Source organism: Hyperolius riggenbachi, chromosome 3 (assembly GCF_040937935.1).
Source record: "Hyperolius riggenbachi isolate aHypRig1 chromosome 3, aHypRig1.pri, whole genome shotgun sequence".
Taxonomy (NCBI): Eukaryota; Metazoa; Chordata; class Amphibia; order Anura; family Hyperoliidae; genus Hyperolius; species Hyperolius riggenbachi.
Genome location: NC_090648.1, coordinates 218,532,901 through 218,553,409, shown reverse-complemented (window position 1 = coordinate 218,553,409; position 20,509 = coordinate 218,532,901). Strand labels below are relative to the sequence as shown.

Below are 20,509 nucleotides of genomic sequence, written 5' to 3'. Positions count from 1 at the left end.
AGGTAATCATCTCTGCTTCTGAGAGTCCTGCACTGAGTCCGACAGAGGAGAACTGCCGGTAATGGAACTGTGTTTTACCGCATGCTGTAACCTTGATGAATTGACAATTACTGACATTTGTTGTGGTGTTTACCACACAAGTCGGTAATTTACCTCACTGCTTGGTAATTTTAACTTTCCATGCGGTAACAGCCTTGATGAATTGACATTTTCCTAAGTGCTCGGTAGTCAGCTGTTTTCAGCATTACCGAATGCGGTAATGCTTGATGAATTGATGCCAATGAAAATTATCTCCTAGGACTTAACTCCGGAGAAAAAGTTTATTGCATATGGACCAAAGTATTCAAATATTCTGTATCATTGAGGGCGCAATTCCACTTGAGCGGCGCGCGTCTGCGAGATGCGAGCCGGCTCTTCCGGGAAAGCAGACGAATCCCATCAGCCGTGCCATGCACAGCTAATGGATCCGCAGCCTCGCGCCGATTCGGATGAAAAAGCCGGCCGAATCGCTAGCGGTAGCGATTCGGCCGGCGTTACCATTGCACCCTATGGCAGAGTTTCCCCGCATTATTCACCTGCGGGGAAACTCTGCGGATTCGTGGCGGTTTCCGCTCAAGTGGAAACGCGCCCTTACTAACAATGTATACAGAGCTTAAAACGATGTTGAAAATTCTTACTTAACTACTTTGGCCTCCTGGACGTACTAGCTACGCCCAGGAGGCCATGTGCGCGTCCGCGCGCACCCGCGGCTGATCGCGTGCGTGCACGCGCGCTCCCGGCCGCGGATCGTTAGCCCACGAATCAGTGTATCGGGCTGTTTTGCCCTATCACTGATTCCTCTCCCCCGCAGAAAAAGCGACAGCTTCTCTCAGAAGCTCCGCTTTTTCTGGCTGTTGCGTCTCCCGTGCGTCCCTCTAAGCGTATGCTACGCTTAGAGTGACGTCATGTAAACAAACTCATGGCTGCCATCTTGTGGCCAAAAAGTAATACTACATCTGAAATTTTACAAAAATAAAAATTAACACACATTTACATTATAAACACATTGTTTACCTCCCACCCTCCCAAAACTACCCAAATAAAATGTTTAATATAAAAAAAAAAAAACATGTAAATATTTACCTAAGGGTCTAAACTTTTTAAATATCAATGTAAAGATGAAATATTTCTATATTTTTTTTATTCTAAACTTGTAAATAGTGATAGATGCAAAACGGAAAAAATGCACCTTTATTTCCAATTAAAATATTGTCGCCATACATCGTTATAGGGACATAATTTTAACGGTGTAATAAACGGGACATATGGGCAAATACAATACGTGAGTTTTAATTATGGAGGCATGTATTATTTTAAAACTATAATGACTGAAAACTGAGAAATAATGCATTTTTTCCGTTTTTTTCTTATTCTTCCTGTTAACCAGTTCGGCCTATCTGGACGAGCTTCCTCTGGCCTATCTGGCCAAATAGTAAACTGCACCCACATACATTTTTGATTAAAAAAAAACATTATTTTACATTTAAAATTAGCAGTTTCCCTCCCACACCAAAAATTACCCACATACACTTTTTTTATTTAAAAAAAAAAAAAACAATTAAAAAACAAAACAAAAACAACATAAATAGTTACCCAAGGGTCTGAACTTTTTAAATATGCATGTCAAGAGAATATGTTATTATATTATTTAAAATTATAAGCTTATAAATAGTGATGGACGCAAATTGAAAAAATGCACCTTTATTTCTAAATGAAATATCGGCACCATAAATTGTGATAGGGACATCGTTTAAATGGTGTAATAACCGGGACAGATGGGCAAATAAAATACATGCGTTTTAATTACGGTAGCGTATATTAATTTCAAACTATAATGGCCAAAAACTGAGAAATAATGAATTTCTTCAGTTTTTTTCTTATTCTTCCTGTTAAAATGCATTTACAGTAAAGTGGCTCTTAGCAAAATGTATCACCCACAGAAAGCCTAATTGGTGGCGGAAAAAACAAGCTATAGATCAATTCATTGTGATAAGTAGCAATAAAGTTATAGGCGAATGAATGGGAGGTGAACGTTGCTCGGATGCATGAGATTTTCGGACCGTGGCGCTGAACCGGTTAAAATGCATTTACAGTAAAGTGGCTCTTAGCAAAATGTACCCCCCAAAGAAAGCCTAATTGGCGACGGAAAAAACAAGATATAGATCAGTTCATTGTGATAAGTAGTGATAAAGTTATAGGCTAATTAATGGGAGGTGAACATTGCTCGGATGCATAAAGTGAAAACGACTGAAGGCTGAAGTGGTTAAAGAGAAACTCCAACCTAGAATTGAACTTTATCCCAATCAGTAGCTGATACCCCCTTTTACATGAGAAATATAATGATTTTCACAAACAAACCATCAGGGGGCGCTGTATGACTGATTTTGTGCTGAAACCCCTCCCACAAGAAGCTCTGAGTACCGCGGTACTCTGAACAAACTGCCACAATGTAACAATGTTCACAGACAGGAATTCGCTTTTTATAGCTGTCTCTAACAGCCAAAACAGCTAGGAGCAGCTACATAACCTGCCCACAGTAAAAAGGTCACCATGTAATAAATGACAGAATGTAAATCGGGGAGAGGAAAGATATTACAATGAGCAAACACTGACTAAATCATTTATACATACTTATGGTAAAAAATGAAGCACTTTTTTATTACATTATTTTCACTGGAATTCCTCTTTAAAGTGATCTGTGTCTAAATCTGTGGGAAGTGAGACCACCACTTCCTCCCACACCAAGCTGTTCCCAGCTCTCTCACCACCACTAGTTATGTGGCGACGAGGACCAGATTAGTGAGGACCAGATTAGTGGGAACCCATCTTCAGCCTAGTGCAAATCTTCTGCTGAAAAGGATAAACCTGTAACATGGGATCTCATGTGTGGAGAGTATTTATGCTAATGAACTACAGCAACCAGTTTCATTTGCAAACCAAGAGTGCAAACATGGGAGCTGGAAGCATGACACGTGAACTAGTGGCCATTCTCACATACGCTGAAGATGACAGAAGCAGGACACAGACCTCCTGCACCTATCAGAGAATTAAAATATGATTTTGAAAATCTGTCACAAAAACAAAAAACAAGCAACTCTTAATTCTTTGCTTATACATGTACTATGTATATGTTACGGCCAGAACCCGAAGTGTGGCCACTTTGCGTTCTGGCCAGCCACTTCGGGTTCTGGCCGGCCAATGTGCGAAGTGGCCGCAGCGGAGCGGCCAATGTCAGAAATGTAATTACTATACTAAGCTACAATGTATTTTACGGCCGTCTCGCTGCGGCCAAATGTATAACAACTTGCTTAATTTCATTAAATATAGCCGGCGGCAATGTAATAGATGAAGCCGCCGGCTTTCGCACTGCCTCCTCTCCTCCTCCCCCCCCCGCCTCTCCCTGCCTCCTATACGTGTCCACGAGAGTCGTTCGTCGCGGCAGGGGAATCCTGCCGTTCCTGCAGAGCGGGTGCTCTGCTTCCCCTGCCGCGACGAACGACTCTCGGGGACACGCAGGGCCGGATTTGTACTTTTTACTGCCCAAGGCCCACTACCTCCAGCCGCCCTATGACAACAGCGGGGTTAAGGTAGCATTTAATACATTTCTCTCGATGATTGATAGTCCAATTCAATCTTAATAACGATCAAAAACAATCATTCAGGACCACAAATGGAAAGAAAGCTGCTATTCAATTTAACAAGATTGACAAAGTTGTTCCATTAATTTTTCCATGAATCTGATCAAATTCCTTTTCCATTTGTGGTTTCGAATGATCATTTTTGATCAATATTGTCTGGAGAATTGTATCGTTAATGGCCACGGATAGGGTTATCGGACATAGGAAAGGGAAGAAGTTAGAAATTCTGCAGGATCAGGATATTAGGGTATGGAATTGATGAAAAAAAACTGTTTAGGGGAAATTAATAGCTAGGGCTTTTGGAAATTTAGGGTGAGGCTAGTAAATTTGAGAATAGGGTTATGGGAAAAGGGATAACATTAAGTATTAGATTAGGGTTACTGATTAAAAGATTATAGTGATTAACCTCCCTGGCGGTAAGCCCGTGCTGAGCACGGGCTATGCCGCCGGGAGGCACCGCTCAGGCCCCGCTGGGCCGATTTGCATAATTTTTTTTTTGCTGCACGCAGCTAGCACTTTGCTAGCTGCGTGCAGTGTCCGATCGCCGCCGCTACCCGCCGATCCGCCGCTATACGCGTCGCCGCAGCTGCCCCCCTCCCAGACCCCGTGCGCTGCCTGGCCAATCAGTGGCAGGCAGCGCCGTGGGGTGGATCGGAGTCCCCTTTGACGTCACGACGTCGATGACGTCAGTGACGTCATCCCGCCCCGTCGCCATGGCGACAGGGGAAGCCCTCCAAGAGATCCCGTTCTTTGAACGGGATCTCTTGATCTCCGATCGCCGGCGGCGATCGGAGGGGCTGGGGGGATGCCGCCGAGCAGCGGCTATCATGTAGCGAGACCTCGTCTCGCTACATGAAAAAAAAAAAATTCAAAAAAAAACGTATTTGCTGCCCCCTGGCGGATTTTTACAAACCGCCAGGAGGGTTAAACTGACTGAGGATGGTCAGCGACACAACTATGTACTCTGTAATGTGCTGAAGAATATGTCAACACTATATAAATACATACTAATAATATGGGAGGACACCAGACTATGGTAGGATTAGATAGTGAGCTCCTGTGAGAACAGTCATTGACATGACTATGTACTCTGTAATGTGCTGCAGATGTCAGTGCTATATAAATACATAATAATAACAATATGGTAGGACATTAGACCATGACTGTGGTAGGGATTAGATTGTGAGCTCCTCTGAGGACAGTCAGTGTGATATGGCTATGTACCCTGTAAGGTGCTGTAGAAGATGTCAGTGCTATATAAATATAATATGGTAGGACATTAGACCATGACCGTGGTAGGGGTTAGATTGTGAGCTCCTCTGAGGACAGTCAGTGATATGCCTATGTACCCTGTAAGGTGCTGTAGAAGATGTCAGTGATATAGATAGATAGATAGATAGATAGATAGATAGATAGACAGACAGACAGACAGACAGACAGACAGACAGACAGACAGACAGACAGACAGACAGATAGATAGATAGATAGATAGATAGATAGATAGATATACACTATTGTAGGACATTAGACTATGACTATGGTAGGATTAGAGTGCGATGTCCGCTGAGGACAGTCAGTGACATCAATATTTACCCACTTGCCGACCGCACGCTTATACCGTGCGTCGGCAAAGTGGCAGCTGCAGGACCAGCGACGCAGTACTGCGTCGCCAGCTGCAGGCTGATTAATCAGGAAGCAGCCGCTCGCGCGAGCGGCTGCTTCCTGTCAGTTCACGGCGGGGGGCTCCGTGAATAGCCTGCGGGCCGCCGATGGCGGCTCGCAGGCTAAATGTAAACACAAGCGGAAATAATCCGCTTTGTTTACATTGTACGGCGCTGCTGCGCAGCAGCGCCGTAAGGCAGATCGGCGATCCCCGGCCAATCAGCGGCCGGGGATCGCCGCCATGTGACAGAGGACGTCCTGTCACTGGCTGCACAGGACAGATAGCGTCCTGTGCAGCCCGGATCACTGGGGGGACAGGTAGGAGAGGGAGGGGGAGGGAATGTCGCCGCGGAGGGGGGCTTTGAGGTGCCGCCCCCCCGCAACATGCCACCAGCAGGAACGATCAGACCCCCCCTGCACATCATCCCCATAGGGGGGAAAAAGGGGCGATCTGATCGCTCTGCGTGCCCGCTGATCTGTGCTGGGGGCTGCAGAGCCCACCCAGCACAGATCCCATCAAACAGCGCTGGTCCTTAAGGGGGGTAAAGGGTGGGTCCTCAAGTGGTTACTCTGTAATGTGCTATAGAGGATAGTGTCCTCTCTCTCTCTCTCTCTCTCTCTCTCTCTCTCTCTCTCTCTCTCTCTCTCTCTCTCTCTCTCTCTCTCTCTCTCTCTCTCTCTCTCTCTCTCTCTCTCTCTCTCTCTCTCTCTCATCTGTTCCCAGAAGACCAAAAAAAAAAAAAAGTAAAAAAGAAACCAGTCAGGGAATGAAAGGTTAATTGCTGTGGAAGGGAGGGGGGAGAAGAGGAAAGCTGCTGATTAACTAAACAAGATAGTACTAGTGACAGGGCTGTCTGCATAACCACCATAGAACTGAAAGATGTTAGCCAGCTGGTCACTTTCTCCACAGAAGTTTATCAATAGGCAGCTTGCCGCAAGTGAGGAAAATGCCTGTAATCTATTCTGCACACACATCTTCCCCCTCTGATGCAACAAGTAATTTGCACTGCAGTGCAATCACATATCTCACTCCCTGTCCCTGACGCTAATAGCTTACTTGTCTGTGAATTTTCTTCCCTTCGGCTCAAATCTCCCGGTCTGCTGGCTCAGCCCCGCCCTCAGAGTGAGAGAGAGGAGAGGCAGGACGCCCGCCCATTTCTCTGACCATTACCACGCACGCAGGATAACAGGATAAACTGGAGGACAGTGCGGCAGCAGACAGCTCAACAGCTGATCTGCTGCCGGTGTGCCGACACCCGCCCCAGCTCTATTATCGGCAGGTTTCCGCCCTAGGAACCGGCCTAGGTGGCCTGTGCGGAAATCCGGCCATGGGGACACGTGTGTCCCCGCCGGCTGCGCCGTATCGTATAGGAGGCGGGGAGGAGGAGAGGAGGCAGTGCGAAAGCCGGCGGCTTCATCTATTACATTGCCGCCAGCTATATTTAATGAAATTAAGCAAGTTGTTATACATTTGGCCGCAGCGAGACGGCCGTAAAATACATTGTAGCTTAGTGTAGTAATTACATTTCTGATATTGGCCGCTCCGCTGCGGCCACTTCGCACATTGGCCGGCCAGAACGTGAAGTGGCCACACTACGGTTTCTGGCCGTAACATATATACAGAATTGTTTAATGCATCTAGTTGTAATCATAAGGAATTCCTGAAATGGGCTTTTGAGGTAAACCTTTGTCACAATATACTTCATAATTTTATACTTATTTTCAAATTACAACACTGCACTGATGCATCGGTGTGACTAATGTGGCTCGGATATGTTTGAGCCTACATTTGGGTTGATTGTAAATGTTGATTTTTCACCTGTTTGGCCAAACTAACACCATTGAATGATGACAGAATCTGAATTGGCTTTTCAGGAGCCTGGGAGACTGCTGCAGCTCTGTATGTTGAACTCTTGATCAGTAGTGATAAAAATGATTGACGGCATTCCCCACTCTTTAGCTGTTATTTTGTTGTTTTTATAACTTTCTGATCTTAGGGGTGGACATTTAAAGGAAGTTAAAGCATCTGGTTGGCCGCCTTATTCACAGCTTACCAACCAAGGGCGTAAGACTCTAGAATTAGAAGTGTAACAATTAGTGGCTGAACAGGGAGGACTACTGGCAATGTTTCTGATCTCAACAGTCCCCATAGGAGGTACCTTATACATTACTAAGGTGTCCTGGGATTCTCTAATGATGTATATCGCAGGTGTCAAGCTCAAGGCCTGCAGCCTACCTTTCCATTTTTTGAGGCCTGAGAGAGCTTCAAATGTACATGATTGTAAGCAGTTAAGGAAAGGAGGAAATGGAGAACAACCACCTGTGCTGCAAACATGCTCAGCGAACTGGAAGTTGCAGCATATTAGGGTGCCAGCACCCTTCCCGCCTCCTATTGTGATTGGTCATATACGGGTAGGGGAAACGTTTACAGTTGGCACACATTGTAGTGTGTGTTTAAAAGCACAGCGTTTTTTTTCCTTCCCTTTTTTACCTCAAAAAGCTGTGAGCTGGTGTTCTTTTTAAATGAAACAGCTGCTAGCTATATAAGGCCGTCACCCCATCACCTACCTGCCTGGACATCCTATAATACAATGCAACTTCCAGTGTGCTGTGAGCACATTGATGTAGTAAAATAAATAGTACAGGGTATTGCTCACCATTTCCACCTTTTACTGCAAAGAACAGCATGCTGCTTTCCCATCCAGAGGAGAACCCCAGTGCAATCACCATATATTGGTATTGTACCTGACGTTAGGGTGCATGGAGATTCCTCTCTGTTACATTTTAAACAATTTGTCCCACAAGTTAGACTGCTTTTGATTTTGGACCCATATGTGATTGAGTTTGTTTGACACCCCTGAGAAAAGTGTCTATAATTTTAAATAAAGTTTAACCTATTTGTGCTGAGGGACAGACCATCCCATGGTGATCTGCAAGTATTTGCCAATAGAGATTTGCTTCCAAGTTCTACAAAATTGCAATTTTCAAGTTTCTGCTTGAAAATCGACATTTCCTAGTGTGCTTTTTGGTTGCTTGAGACTGTTAAAAATAGGCCTAGCTAATATAGTACTACCTGTACCCCACTCTTTATACATATGAGCTCTGTATTAAATATTAAAATACAGTAACTGAAAGTATATTAACATTAGGGGAGCCATGGAACCCAGTCTTTAAGCCCAGAAGAGCCCACAAATGGCCTGACATTGGCGTTCACCATTGTGTGTCTTGCTAGTGATTTACGCTGCTTGGTTGAGACGCTAGTTAGTTCCTGATAACCGGGACTCTACTGTAGTTGTGAGTATTTTGCATTGAAGTCTATGGTACAGACTTGCCCTGTTAATTGCAAAGGCCCCAAACATTGCTATATAAGCCACCTGGGGGAACATGTAAAAGGTTTTCAGAAACAATTTTAAAGCTTTTTTTTTGGGGGGGGGGGGGGGGGGATGCATTTTTAAGACCAGAGTAGGGTCAGATTACTGTAGATTTACGCTGATTAGCTTCATCATACATAAATCTATAAGAGGATTTTCCAAGCACCAACGTGTGAAGCCTAAAATTTAAAGTGATTGTACACGTTTAAATACATATTTCAAAAAAATTACAAAGTTGGAACCCTCAAGGCATGGTCAGATCCTTGTCTCTGATGCATACTTATATTCCTCACAAAGTTTGTACCCTGTCAGTGTGTGGGGGTTTACCCAATGGGGATAGCCTTTTCCTCCTCCCTTGTCCAAGGAACTCCTCTCTCTCTAGCTTTTACACCAAGAAGGAGGTGGGGATAACTACCAATCTGCATGTGGCGGTGACCCCCATGAAGAAGCAAATACACATTCCTTACAGATGTGCGTGGACAGAAATGCAAGTTACAGAATGCACTGTGGGGAAAGAGCGACATGGCAGGTGAGTCTATGTGAATAGGGGATTACCTGTCAAGAATCAACTGTTTCTGATGGCAGAGGAGCTGTAGGATTTGGTATTTCAAAGTCATTTTCTAATGCAATGTATATTAAGAATGTGATGCTGTTCCTATTACAGGACTGTGAACAGAGCTAATAAAGCAGCATCATTTATGCTTTAGTATTGTACTCTTTAAACAACTTTAATTTTGGGTCCAGCAGAGTTGTTGTTTTTTTTTTAAATGGGAATACTAGGTGATGCCTTCCATGATTTTTCTGAGGGAAATATTAGAATTATTGATATTCTTACACACCACCTGCTGGACTCTTACCAATTCTGTCCAAACGGTCTAGCGCCACACTCTCAAATGCCCTCCTCATCATTGGGTACTCTTCCAGAACCTCATTGAAGTTGTCCACACTCAAAGAATACAGTCGACAGTATGTATCCGCTTTGACACTTGCAGTTCTTCTTCCTCGAGTCAGCAGGCAGATCTCTGATAGGTATAAATGAAGACATTTGTGATACCAGTCTTGGTTTTCTGGATCATAAAGGCTTACAACTGACAATCCACATTAGTAAATCATAGCCTCTGTCTCTGTAGCAACTGACTGGGGAAATCTAGTCCAGCCAATTTCCAGCAAGAATGGTCCAGGAGCTGAGCAGTTGTCTGTACAGACATCAGTTATCAGTATGAATAGCAAATGGGCTCTGACTGTATGTACCTTCAAAGCAAGTACAGACTGCTGGTGGCAGAAACAATTAACAATCCAGATAGCACTAGCATTCTTCTTAGCACAGTCAGGCCCAGGACTAGGGTCTTACAGAACATCATCCTATGTCTGCATGCAAGTCTAGAATTGCTATACATGTAATGCCCAGAATTTCATTTCATTGCATCTATAATATATCACATATTATGAAATAAATGTCCTCTTCATATATCATATATTTGTGACTGAGATCTAGACTAATGGAAAAGCGAGACTGTGTTTAAAAATAAGACGCTCTTGCCAAATATAACTAATTAACACTTCTCCTTCCTTGTCTTGTGATGGCAGAATAACTAATTTGCAATTCGTGACCTGATCGTCTCCACTAAATCATTCTGACTGACATCTTACAATGAGAAAAACAAGAGACGCTCCCTAAAGACAATGTTTCCTGACTTCCAACTTCTTGGCTAGGTTTTGCTATGGAGGGTGATGACCAGGCACAAATCCCATTTTCTTACAATGATTCCACTGACAGCTGGAGACTAGATCACCTGACATTATACTGAAGCTTTGGTATATGGTCAGCTGGGTGCGGAGAGTGCTCAGCTGCATTCATAGTCACAAAGCTGATTATGTAATATGTCACACAACTTTAACCAAGAAAACGAAAACACTTATGAAACCCAAGAGCAGTAGCTAACTAAATTCATAAGCATACATGTGAACATACCCACCACACCTGTACAGAGACCCACCATACCCACCACACCTGTACAGAGACCCACCATACCCGCCACACCTGTACAGAGACCCACCATACCCGCCACACCTGTATAGAGACCCACCATACCCGCCACACCTGTACAGAGACCCGCCACACCTGTACAGAGACCCACCATACCCGCCACACTTTACAGAGACCCACCATACCCGCCACACCTGTACAGAGACCCACCATACCCGCCACACCTGTATAGAGACCCACCATACCCGCCACACCTGTACAGAGACCCACCATACCCGCCACACCTGTACAGAGACCCACCATACCCGCCACACTTTACAGAGACCCACCATACCCACCACACCTGTACAGAGACCCACCATACCCACCACACCTGTACAGAGACCCACCATACCCGCCACACCTGTACAGAGACCCACCATACCCGCCACACCTGTACAGAGACCCACCATACCCGCCACACCTGTACAGAGACCCGCCACACCTGTATAGAGACCCACCATACCCGCCACACCTGTACAGAGACCCGCCACACCTGTACAGAGACCCACCATACCCGCCACACTTTACAGACACCCACCATACCTGCCACACCTGTACAGAGACCCACCATACCCGCCACACCTGTATAGAGACCCACCATACCCGCCACACCTGTACAGAGACCCACCATACCCGCCACACCTGTACAGAGACCCACCATACCCGCCACACTTTACAGAGACCCACCATACCCACCACACCTGTACAGAGACCCACCATACCCACCACACCTGTACAGAGACCCACCATACCCACCACACCTGTACAGAGACCCACCATACCCGCCACACCTGTACAGATACCCACCATACCCACCACACCTGTACAGAGACCCACCATACCCACCACACCTGTACAGAGACCCACCATACCCGCCACGCCTGTACAGAGACCCACCATACCCACCACACCTGTACAGAGACCCACCATACCCGCCACGCCTGTACAGAGACCCACCATACCCACCACACCTGTACAGAGACCCACCATACCCGCCACACCTGTACAGAGACCCACCATACCCACCACACCTGTACAGAGACCCACCATACCCGCCACACCTGTACAGAGACCCACCATACCCGCCACACTTTACAGAGACCCACCATACCCACCACACCTGTACAGAGACCCACCATACCCGCCACACCTGTACAGAGACCCACCATACCCGCCACACCTGTACAGAGACCCACCATACCCGCCACACCTGTACAGAGACCCACCATACCCGCCACACTTTACAGAGACCCACCATACCCGCCACACCTGTACAGAGACCCACCATACCCGCCACACCTGTACAGAGACCTACCATACCCGCCACACCTGTACAGAGACCCACCATACCCGCCACACCTGTACAGAGACCCACCATACCCGCCACACCTGTACAGAGACCCACCATACCCGCCACACCTGTACAGAGACCCACCATACCCGCCACACCTGTACAGAGACCCACCACACCAGCCACACTTTACAGAGACCCACCATACCCGCCACACCTGTACAGAGACCCACCATACCCGCCACACCTGTACAGAGACCCACCATACCCGCCACACCTGTACAGAGACCCACCATACCCGCCACACCTGTACAGAGACCCACCATACCTGCCACACTTTACAGAGACCCACCATACCCGCCACACCTGTACAGAGACCTACCATACCCGCCACACCTGTACAGAGACCCACCATACCCGCCACACCTGTACAGAGACCCACCATACCCGCCACACCTGTACAGAGACCCACCATACCCGCCACACCTGTACAGAGACCCACCAAACCCGCCACACCTGTACAGAGACCCACCATACCCGCCACACCTGTACAGAGACCCACCATACCCGCCACACTTTACAGAGACCCACCATACCCGCCACACCTGTACAGAGACCTACCATACCCGCCACACCTGTACAGAGACCCACCATACCCGCCACACCTGTACAGAGACCCACCATACCCGCCACACCTGTACAGAGACCCACCATACCCGCCACACCTGTACAGAGACTCACCATACCCGCCACACCTGTACAGAGACCCACCATACCCGCCACATCTGTACAGAGACCCACCATACCCACCACACCTGTACAGAGACCCACCATACCCGCCACACCTGTATAGAGACCCACCATACCCGCCACACCTGTACAGAGACCCGCCACACCTGTACAGAGACCCACCATACCCGCCACACCTGTACAGAGACCTACCATACCCGCCACACCTGTACAGAGACCCACCATACCCGCCACACCTGTACAGAGACCCACCATACCCGCCACACCTGTACAGAGACCCACCATACCCGCCACACCTGTACAGAGACTCACCATACCCGCCACACTTTACAGAGACCCACCATACCCGCCACACCTGTACAGAGACCCACCATACCCGCCACACCTGTACAGAGACCCACCATACCCGCCACACCTGTACAGAGACCCACCATACCCGCCACACCTGTACAGAGACCCACCATACCCGCCACATCTGTACAGAGACCCACCATATCCACCACACCTGTACAGAGACCCACCATACCCGCCACACCTGTATAGAGACCCACCATACCCACCACACCTGTACAGAGACCCACCATACCCGCCACACCTGTACAGAGACCTACTATACCCGCCACACCTGTACAGAGACCCACCATACCCGCCACACCTGTACAGAGACCCACCATACCCGCCACACCTGTACAGAGACCCACCATACCCGCCACATCTGTACAGAGACCCACCATACCCACCACACCTGTACAGAGACCCACCATACCCACCACACCTGTTCTGAGCACACACACCTTCCTTTGTTTCTCCATTGCATAACACCTGTACAGAGACTGATTTTTTTGTATTATTATTTCATACTTATATAGGCCGACATCTGCGGTGTTTAACAGAGTATATATAGTCTTGTCACTGTGACACATCATGTAACTATGGGTGTGTAGACTGATCCTTTCTATGACCCTGATACACTAGCCTGTGGCAATGTTTTTACTATTTCCAGTGCTGACAGCGTAGCGCACATAGTGAAATTAGGGCATTGCTAGGGTACAATAGGCAAATAGGTAGGGCTATGGAAGTTGTTAAAGGACTGCTGTAGAGGGTAGGGGAAAAAAGAGTGAACTTACCCGGGGCTTCTAATGGTCGTTCACAGACGTCCTGTGCCAGTGCCCACGCAGCCACTCACCGATGCTCCGGTCCCAACCTCCAATTCCCTTCTAGAATTTCCGACTTTAAAGTTGGAAAACCATTGTGCCTGCACAGTCGTGTCCTTGCTCCTGCTGACATCACTAGGAGCGTACTGCGCAGGCGCACACTGTACTGGGCCTGCGCAATGCACTCCTGGTGACGTCAGCGGGAGCGCGGCTGCGCAGGCGCAGTAGTTTTCCGACTTTAACGTCGGAAATTCCAGAAGTGAACTGGAGGCAGGGACCGCAGCAATCAGTGAGTGGCTGCGCGGGCACAGGATGTCTGCGGAGGACCATCAGAAGCCCAAGGTAAGTTCAACTCTTTTTGTTTTCCCCCTACTCCCCTACAGTACTCCTTTAAAGAACAAGCGACATGCAGAGGTTTTGGCCACCAAATTAGGCTTATCTTATAAATCAAAATATATTACATACCTGGGCATTATAATTTCTAAATCCTGCAGACCTATTTGCACTAAACTATAAGCCAATGCTTTCCGAGCTTAAACAGGACTTGATAAAATGGAACTCCCCCTCGATTTCATGGTCTGGACGGATGCAATCGGTTCGAATGAACTTATTACCACGCCTTCTATACCTATTTAGAACATTACCTATACAAGTAACTAAAGCATCACTTAAAGATTTACAGTCCTCAATCTTACAATTTATATCCAACAATAAAAAAGTAGAATTAAGCAGAGCACTATGTACCTCAACAGAGACAGAGGAGGCCTGGGTGTCCCCGATCTTTACAGTTACTATAGAGCAGCCCAAATTGCCCAACTTGCACAGCTGCATTCTGTCCATAATTACTCTCTATGGGCAGACATAGAAAATGATCTCCTTGCTCCAATTACCTTGGCAGCCCTCCAGTGGTCACTGCACCTCTCCCCTGCGAAGTGCAAAATGAAATTCCCCTAACGGCCCACTCTCTCACCATTTGGCTTAGGCTAAGATTTGCTAAGCTTCTACAATCTAAAATACCTCTTCAACTCCCAATTTTTGGTAACCCTAATTTTCCACCGGGTTGGGAATCACAACTCTTCCAGTGGTGGACTTCTCACGGTTTCCTAACTGTATCTAACTTCTTGGTTAATGATCAATTACCAACTTGGCCGTCATTTTGTTCACATACCTCCTTCCCACCTAAAGAACAGTTTAGAGCATTACAGATCTATCATTTCTTACGAGCCCTGGCCCAGCCCTTTTCCATCTCACTTTCCCGCAACACATATGAACACTGGTGTGATCAAAGACCTCTGGAAGTTGGCCACATATCCTACCTATACTCCGTAATCTCACAGCCCTTAGAACATAATAAAATTACCTCAATGAGAGCTTGGGAGGATGACCTGGGCCAGTCTCTTACCATCAAACAAAGGTCTAAATGTTGTCTCACTTTAGCAAAAGGTTGCAATTATTTTTCTCACATAGAAAACAATTCTGCACCGTACCTATATTACACCTCAGAAGCTGCATATTATGTCTAATGACAAGTCTCCCGTCTGCTTTAGAGGATGTGGTCAGACTGGTGACCTTGCTCATACCTGGTGGTTTTGCCCAGTAGCAAAGAGATTTTGAGCCCAGGTGGCCTCCGCCATTGGCACAGCTCTTGAGATATGGCTTTTGTCAGATCCTTTTCAACTATTGTTGGGAAATAAGCCAAAGAGGTAGAAATATCCACAACACAAGCTAGCACAGCATGTGGCCAAAGCAGCTCGTCTCCATATTGCTCGCCAGTGGCTGAAACCTACTCTCTCACTCGAAATGGCTGATGCTATCATTATGGAAATACTAATATCAGAAAGACTGTTAGCAATTGTTAATGATACCACTTTGCCTTTCACCAGAGTATGGCAACCCTGGCTGTCTGCCTCAACCTCATTGGGCCTACGATCCTGTGCTCTCTCCTTCTAGGAGTAATGCCCACTTGTATCTTTACTCTCATTTCCATTTTTTATTATGACCTGCCTGTTTATGTTTGTTATTGTTTGCTATGTATATATACTGCAAATGTGCCCTTTGCTAAGGGTCTATTCAAAAAGCTGTCATTGTTCATCAAAATTCTTAATAAAAATGTTTTGAAACTAAAGAACAAGCGACACCCATGCTAACCTAGAAATTGATGGCGCCCACACTATACAACTTCTGGCTCACAGCACTGTATTTGACCGGAGGAAGCGACTTGTGGTCGCGAAACGCGTTGTCTACTTCGTTGTGCTACTAATAAATCCAATTTTATGACTTATGTGTGTACGTGCCTCCATAACAGGTAAGACACACTACGCTTACCAATTTATTGATTACAAGTTATTATAAGATACAAGGGCACCTCCTACAGTGTTTTTGATACCTAAATTACCCCACTACGTGGGGGCTTACTTACTGTAATTCATTATAGTAGTAGTTTTTGGGAGCAGCGACCAGACAAGGCCGAGTGGAGACGGTACTTCTCCACATGTTTGGATAGTGGTTGCCTTAATAGCAACCCAGAATTGTGAGTATAATTGTTATTATTTGTAACTAATTGTCTCACACAACGATAATACACGATATTGGGCTCCCGGTGTCCCTGTGCTTTTTACCTCTTCTAGCCCTACAACCTAGAAATAAAAACACATATATAAGTAGATAAATACTACTTCTACTTACATAACAGATGTATTGTGCTATCCACGTAATGATTCCTGTGAATTTTATAAAGGAAAAGCAGAAAATCCTATTCTAGGCAGTGTCCATCTTGCCAAGCTAATGCTAACATCATATACCCACTGACTCTTGTTTTCCCCCCTCCCTTCTCTTGCTCATTGTGTATTCATTAGCTGCCCTCCTCCCAGAGTCTTCAGACACTCCCACTGAGGTGTATACTAACAACTGCACTGTCTTTTTTTTATTTACACATCCAATCACTGAGTCACCGAGTCACTCAGCCTTGCTTGTAAACACAAGTAATCAGAGGGTGATTCTGATAAGCAGCTAGGCCGGGAAATAAATGGAAGAGGAGGAATATATTATAGATAAAAAGAACTCCCAGCTTTCAACTCTTTGGCACTGTTTGGCCCTAAAGTATGTGATAACTACAAACCATAACAGCAGAAAAAGTTTAGCAAGTTTTGAATGCAGGCTTAGCATCTTTATCACTTAATACACTCAGACCAGTTGCTGTTGAAATTTGATTATAACTCATCATGGGGGATTCTCAGGTATTCCTTTATTTTCACAAGCACTTTCTGGACGACTGTGGTACAATCTAGCTGCCAGAATAGTGTGCTCACAAGTAGGCAGGCTTGCTGGCATCTCTGTGCAGGTCCTTTCCAGGGAACACTTTTGAAAAGAACAGAGCTATTACATTAATAATTGCTAAAATAGTGACAGCAATATCAGGGAAAAGGAATTCGTAGTAGTTTGTGACAAATGCATGTATTGTATATTTTGAAATGTTTTGCAATAGTAGTGCTATACACCGTCTAAAGGTGGCCATATCATTACATTTTTTAGGTGTAAAATTAAATACCAGGCTAGTGGGTGGTGTGGTTTGACTGTTTTTTCTTTAGATTTCTGCTGAAAACGGATGAAGCCTGAGTGGTGTAAGGTTGTAAAATGATTGCTAATCCCAGTTGATTTCCATTTTGGAGCTGCTGGATCACCTTGCTGTTGCAGAGTGGATGGCTACAGTTAGTTAGTATTTGATCAAGGTTAGGCATGTGGATCATGTGACTCAACACTTTGCTTGCTATTTATTTGTCCCACATCTGCAGTGGTTGAAGCCAGTATTAGGAGGACAACCCTGAATTTGTGTGCACAATATGGGGAAAAGAGGCACCATGGTGTGTGTATAAAACCATTTAAAAACAGAATAAAATAGAAAAGATTGAGGTCGCTTACCTCAGTGATGAAAACTTTTGTGTAAACAAAAAGTTTTTATTTTGCACAGGCAACGTGTTTCACGGGTCTGAGCCCGCTTCCTCAGACTTCTGGAAGGCTTTTTTTCAATTGGCCCTTTTATTGGCCTGAGGAAGTTGGCTCAGACCCGAGAAACGCGTTGCCTGTGCAAAATAAAAACTTTTTGTAACTGAGTAGTAGCATGGACCAGATTGGGCTCATCTTTTTCTGCCGCAGGACAAACTGGTCTGTGCTACTGCACAGGCATACGGACCCGATAAGGCTTGACTTTTTCTGCAAAATCTGTACAGGTTAGTGCTGCTTTTTCCACTGAAGCTTGAGCAGGTCCGTGCCACTGTGCAGACACAGTGTGCCCACGCTTGTACAGGAGAGCGTCCGCAAACATCTGGGGGAAACACCGCTGGAACAAGGTGGAAGGACATCGGGAACCTAGAGGATCCAGAGGCTTTACTCTCCCTAAGGTATCTAACTTTTTCTTTTTACAACATCAGAGTTTGCTTTAAGCTGTATGAACTACAGCATTTCCAGAGGGTCATTGTAATAGATAGCGGAGATGCCGCCGCAGCGGTGAGCGGCATGGCGGCTGTCTCCGCCTCTCAGCCGGCGGCCTTCGCCGCACAGTTACATGGTGGAGTTTTCCCTGGTCCGTTAGTTGCACATAGACTGAGAGGGCTGCACACGCGCCAGGCGACAGGACCTTTATGCGAATAGAAGGGGAGTCAGCTGATCGGCCGGTCAGCTGACTCCAGCAGTGCTCCTGATTGGTTTAGTGACTGGGGCGGCGCTGTGGGGCGCTCTCAGTATATATAGGACCTGCCTGTCAGTAGCTCCTCGTCTGCTGTTACAAATGCTACGTGTTAGCACTCAGACCTTAGTCAGATCCCAAAGTGTGCTAGAACCAGCAGGAGCTGGGGATCCACACTTAGTCAGATTCTGTTGATAGCTAAAGTACTAATTGAATTGTATTATTTGTTATGACCTTCTGCTAGCCTTGACTACTCTTCTGCTTACTGATTCTGTGCTTCTGCCTATCTGATCCTGTTGCCGACTCAGCCTGAACACTACTCTAATTTAAGCTTTCTGTCTTTGTACCGTATCTGTCCGTTTGTTGCCGAATCTGCTTGTCTGACTCTCCTACCCTCCCCAGTGAGCCTAGTCACTGGTGAGGGATTCTCTGTACAGCTTAATCACCTGCTCCTCAGGTGACCAGTAGCTGCAGTACAGTCTTAATCACCTTCTCCTCAGGTGACCAGTAGCTGCAGTACAGTCTTAATCACCTGCTCCTCAGGTGACTAGTAACTACGGTACTGTCCTCATCACCTGCTCCTCAGGTGATTAGGAGGTGCAGTACAGTCTTGATCTCCTGCCCCTCAGGTGATCACCTGCTGCAGTACAGTCTGAATCACCCGCTCCACGGGTGATCAGTATACGTTGTCTTACTGTGCACCAACCGCTCCTTGGATGAACTGATTACTAGTTCATCTGCATCTCCAGCTTGCTGGAGTGCTGATCCCTGTGTTCTATAGAGATATCTCCCTCTACCAGCTTCTCTAGGGGAGTTGGTATCTCTATCTCTATTACTGTTGCACCAAACACCTATCTTTACATCTGGTTGTCCTGTGTCTCGCTATACTCGCATTATTGGTGATTCTGCAGATCACCACATAATCAGGTATAGTATCTGTATTATTGGTGATACTGCAGATCACCAATAACCAGAAAAATCTGTTCTTGCTGACACCAATCGTTACAGTCATGTTGGTACAAATGACTAATATCAGTAGAATGGAGGGTAGAGAATTACACTCACCTCCAAAATAAGATCCATCAGCAAGTTTGGTTTCTTTACTGCCTTTACTTAAAATACTGACAACACCGTGCTGTATGAAGAACATTTTCTTTCCAACTGTTCCCTCTCTGATAAGGTAGTCTCCTGGCTGAAAGACCTCAAATCTTAGTTTTGTAAGCATTGATGTCACAAAGTTGGGGTCAGCATTGGCAAAAAGTGGCATGGAGGCCACTAGCTTGCGGCAGTTGAAATTAATGATCTCCTGTAGGTGAAAGAGAATAAAGAAAGTTACCAGCAACAAATCACTCTTTTTTGTCTATTGTAACACCAAATAACAGAATACACATGGTACACTAAGGTTTAAATTTCCCTTTAAAACAACAATAAACATGATAGTGCAAACAAAACGTATTGCTACATAGAAGTCATTGTTTTTTACTGCCTAAATAGAACAAGTGTTCAAATCCTGTGACATAAACAAATGTGAAAACATTATTTAGTACATGAAAGTAACATACCGTAACTCCTCAATGTCTGGCTTCCTTTTATGTATTTTTTTTTCCTCTGCAGTTGCCTTTTTTATATACGGTATGTAGACTTTATACTGTGCGGTAAATGGGGCTCCCTCTTCCTACATCACTAAGCTATTCCAATTAACTGTCCCCATCCCTGATCATGTGACAGGAAGACAGGATAAGGGCCCATTTACAGTATGCATGTATGTGCAGGTTTTACCACTTGCATTATGATACATCTCAGTCATTTCACGATAACACATGCAGTGAGTGAAACGCACTATGTACATAAAAACTGCACTGCGAGTTATAACATCCATACAGTGAAAGGCCCC

General features: G+C 45.8%; 1 protein-coding gene across 1 annotated transcript in view; it reads right to left on the bottom strand.

Moving 5' to 3' along the window:
• Positions 1 to 20,509, bottom strand: part of HCN4 (hyperpolarization activated cyclic nucleotide gated potassium channel 4) — a 209,618-nt gene that overhangs the window by 9,420 nt on the left and 179,689 nt on the right. Inside the window, exons 8-9 of the mRNA XM_068275742.1 lie at positions 19,681 to 19,921; positions 9,568 to 9,732 (exon numbers count right to left, since the gene is read on the bottom strand). Of these exons, the coding sequence (XP_068131843.1) occupies positions 9,568 to 9,732; positions 19,681 to 19,921 (406 nt within the window). The remainder of the gene's footprint in view (positions 1 to 9,567; positions 9,733 to 19,680; positions 19,922 to 20,509) is intronic.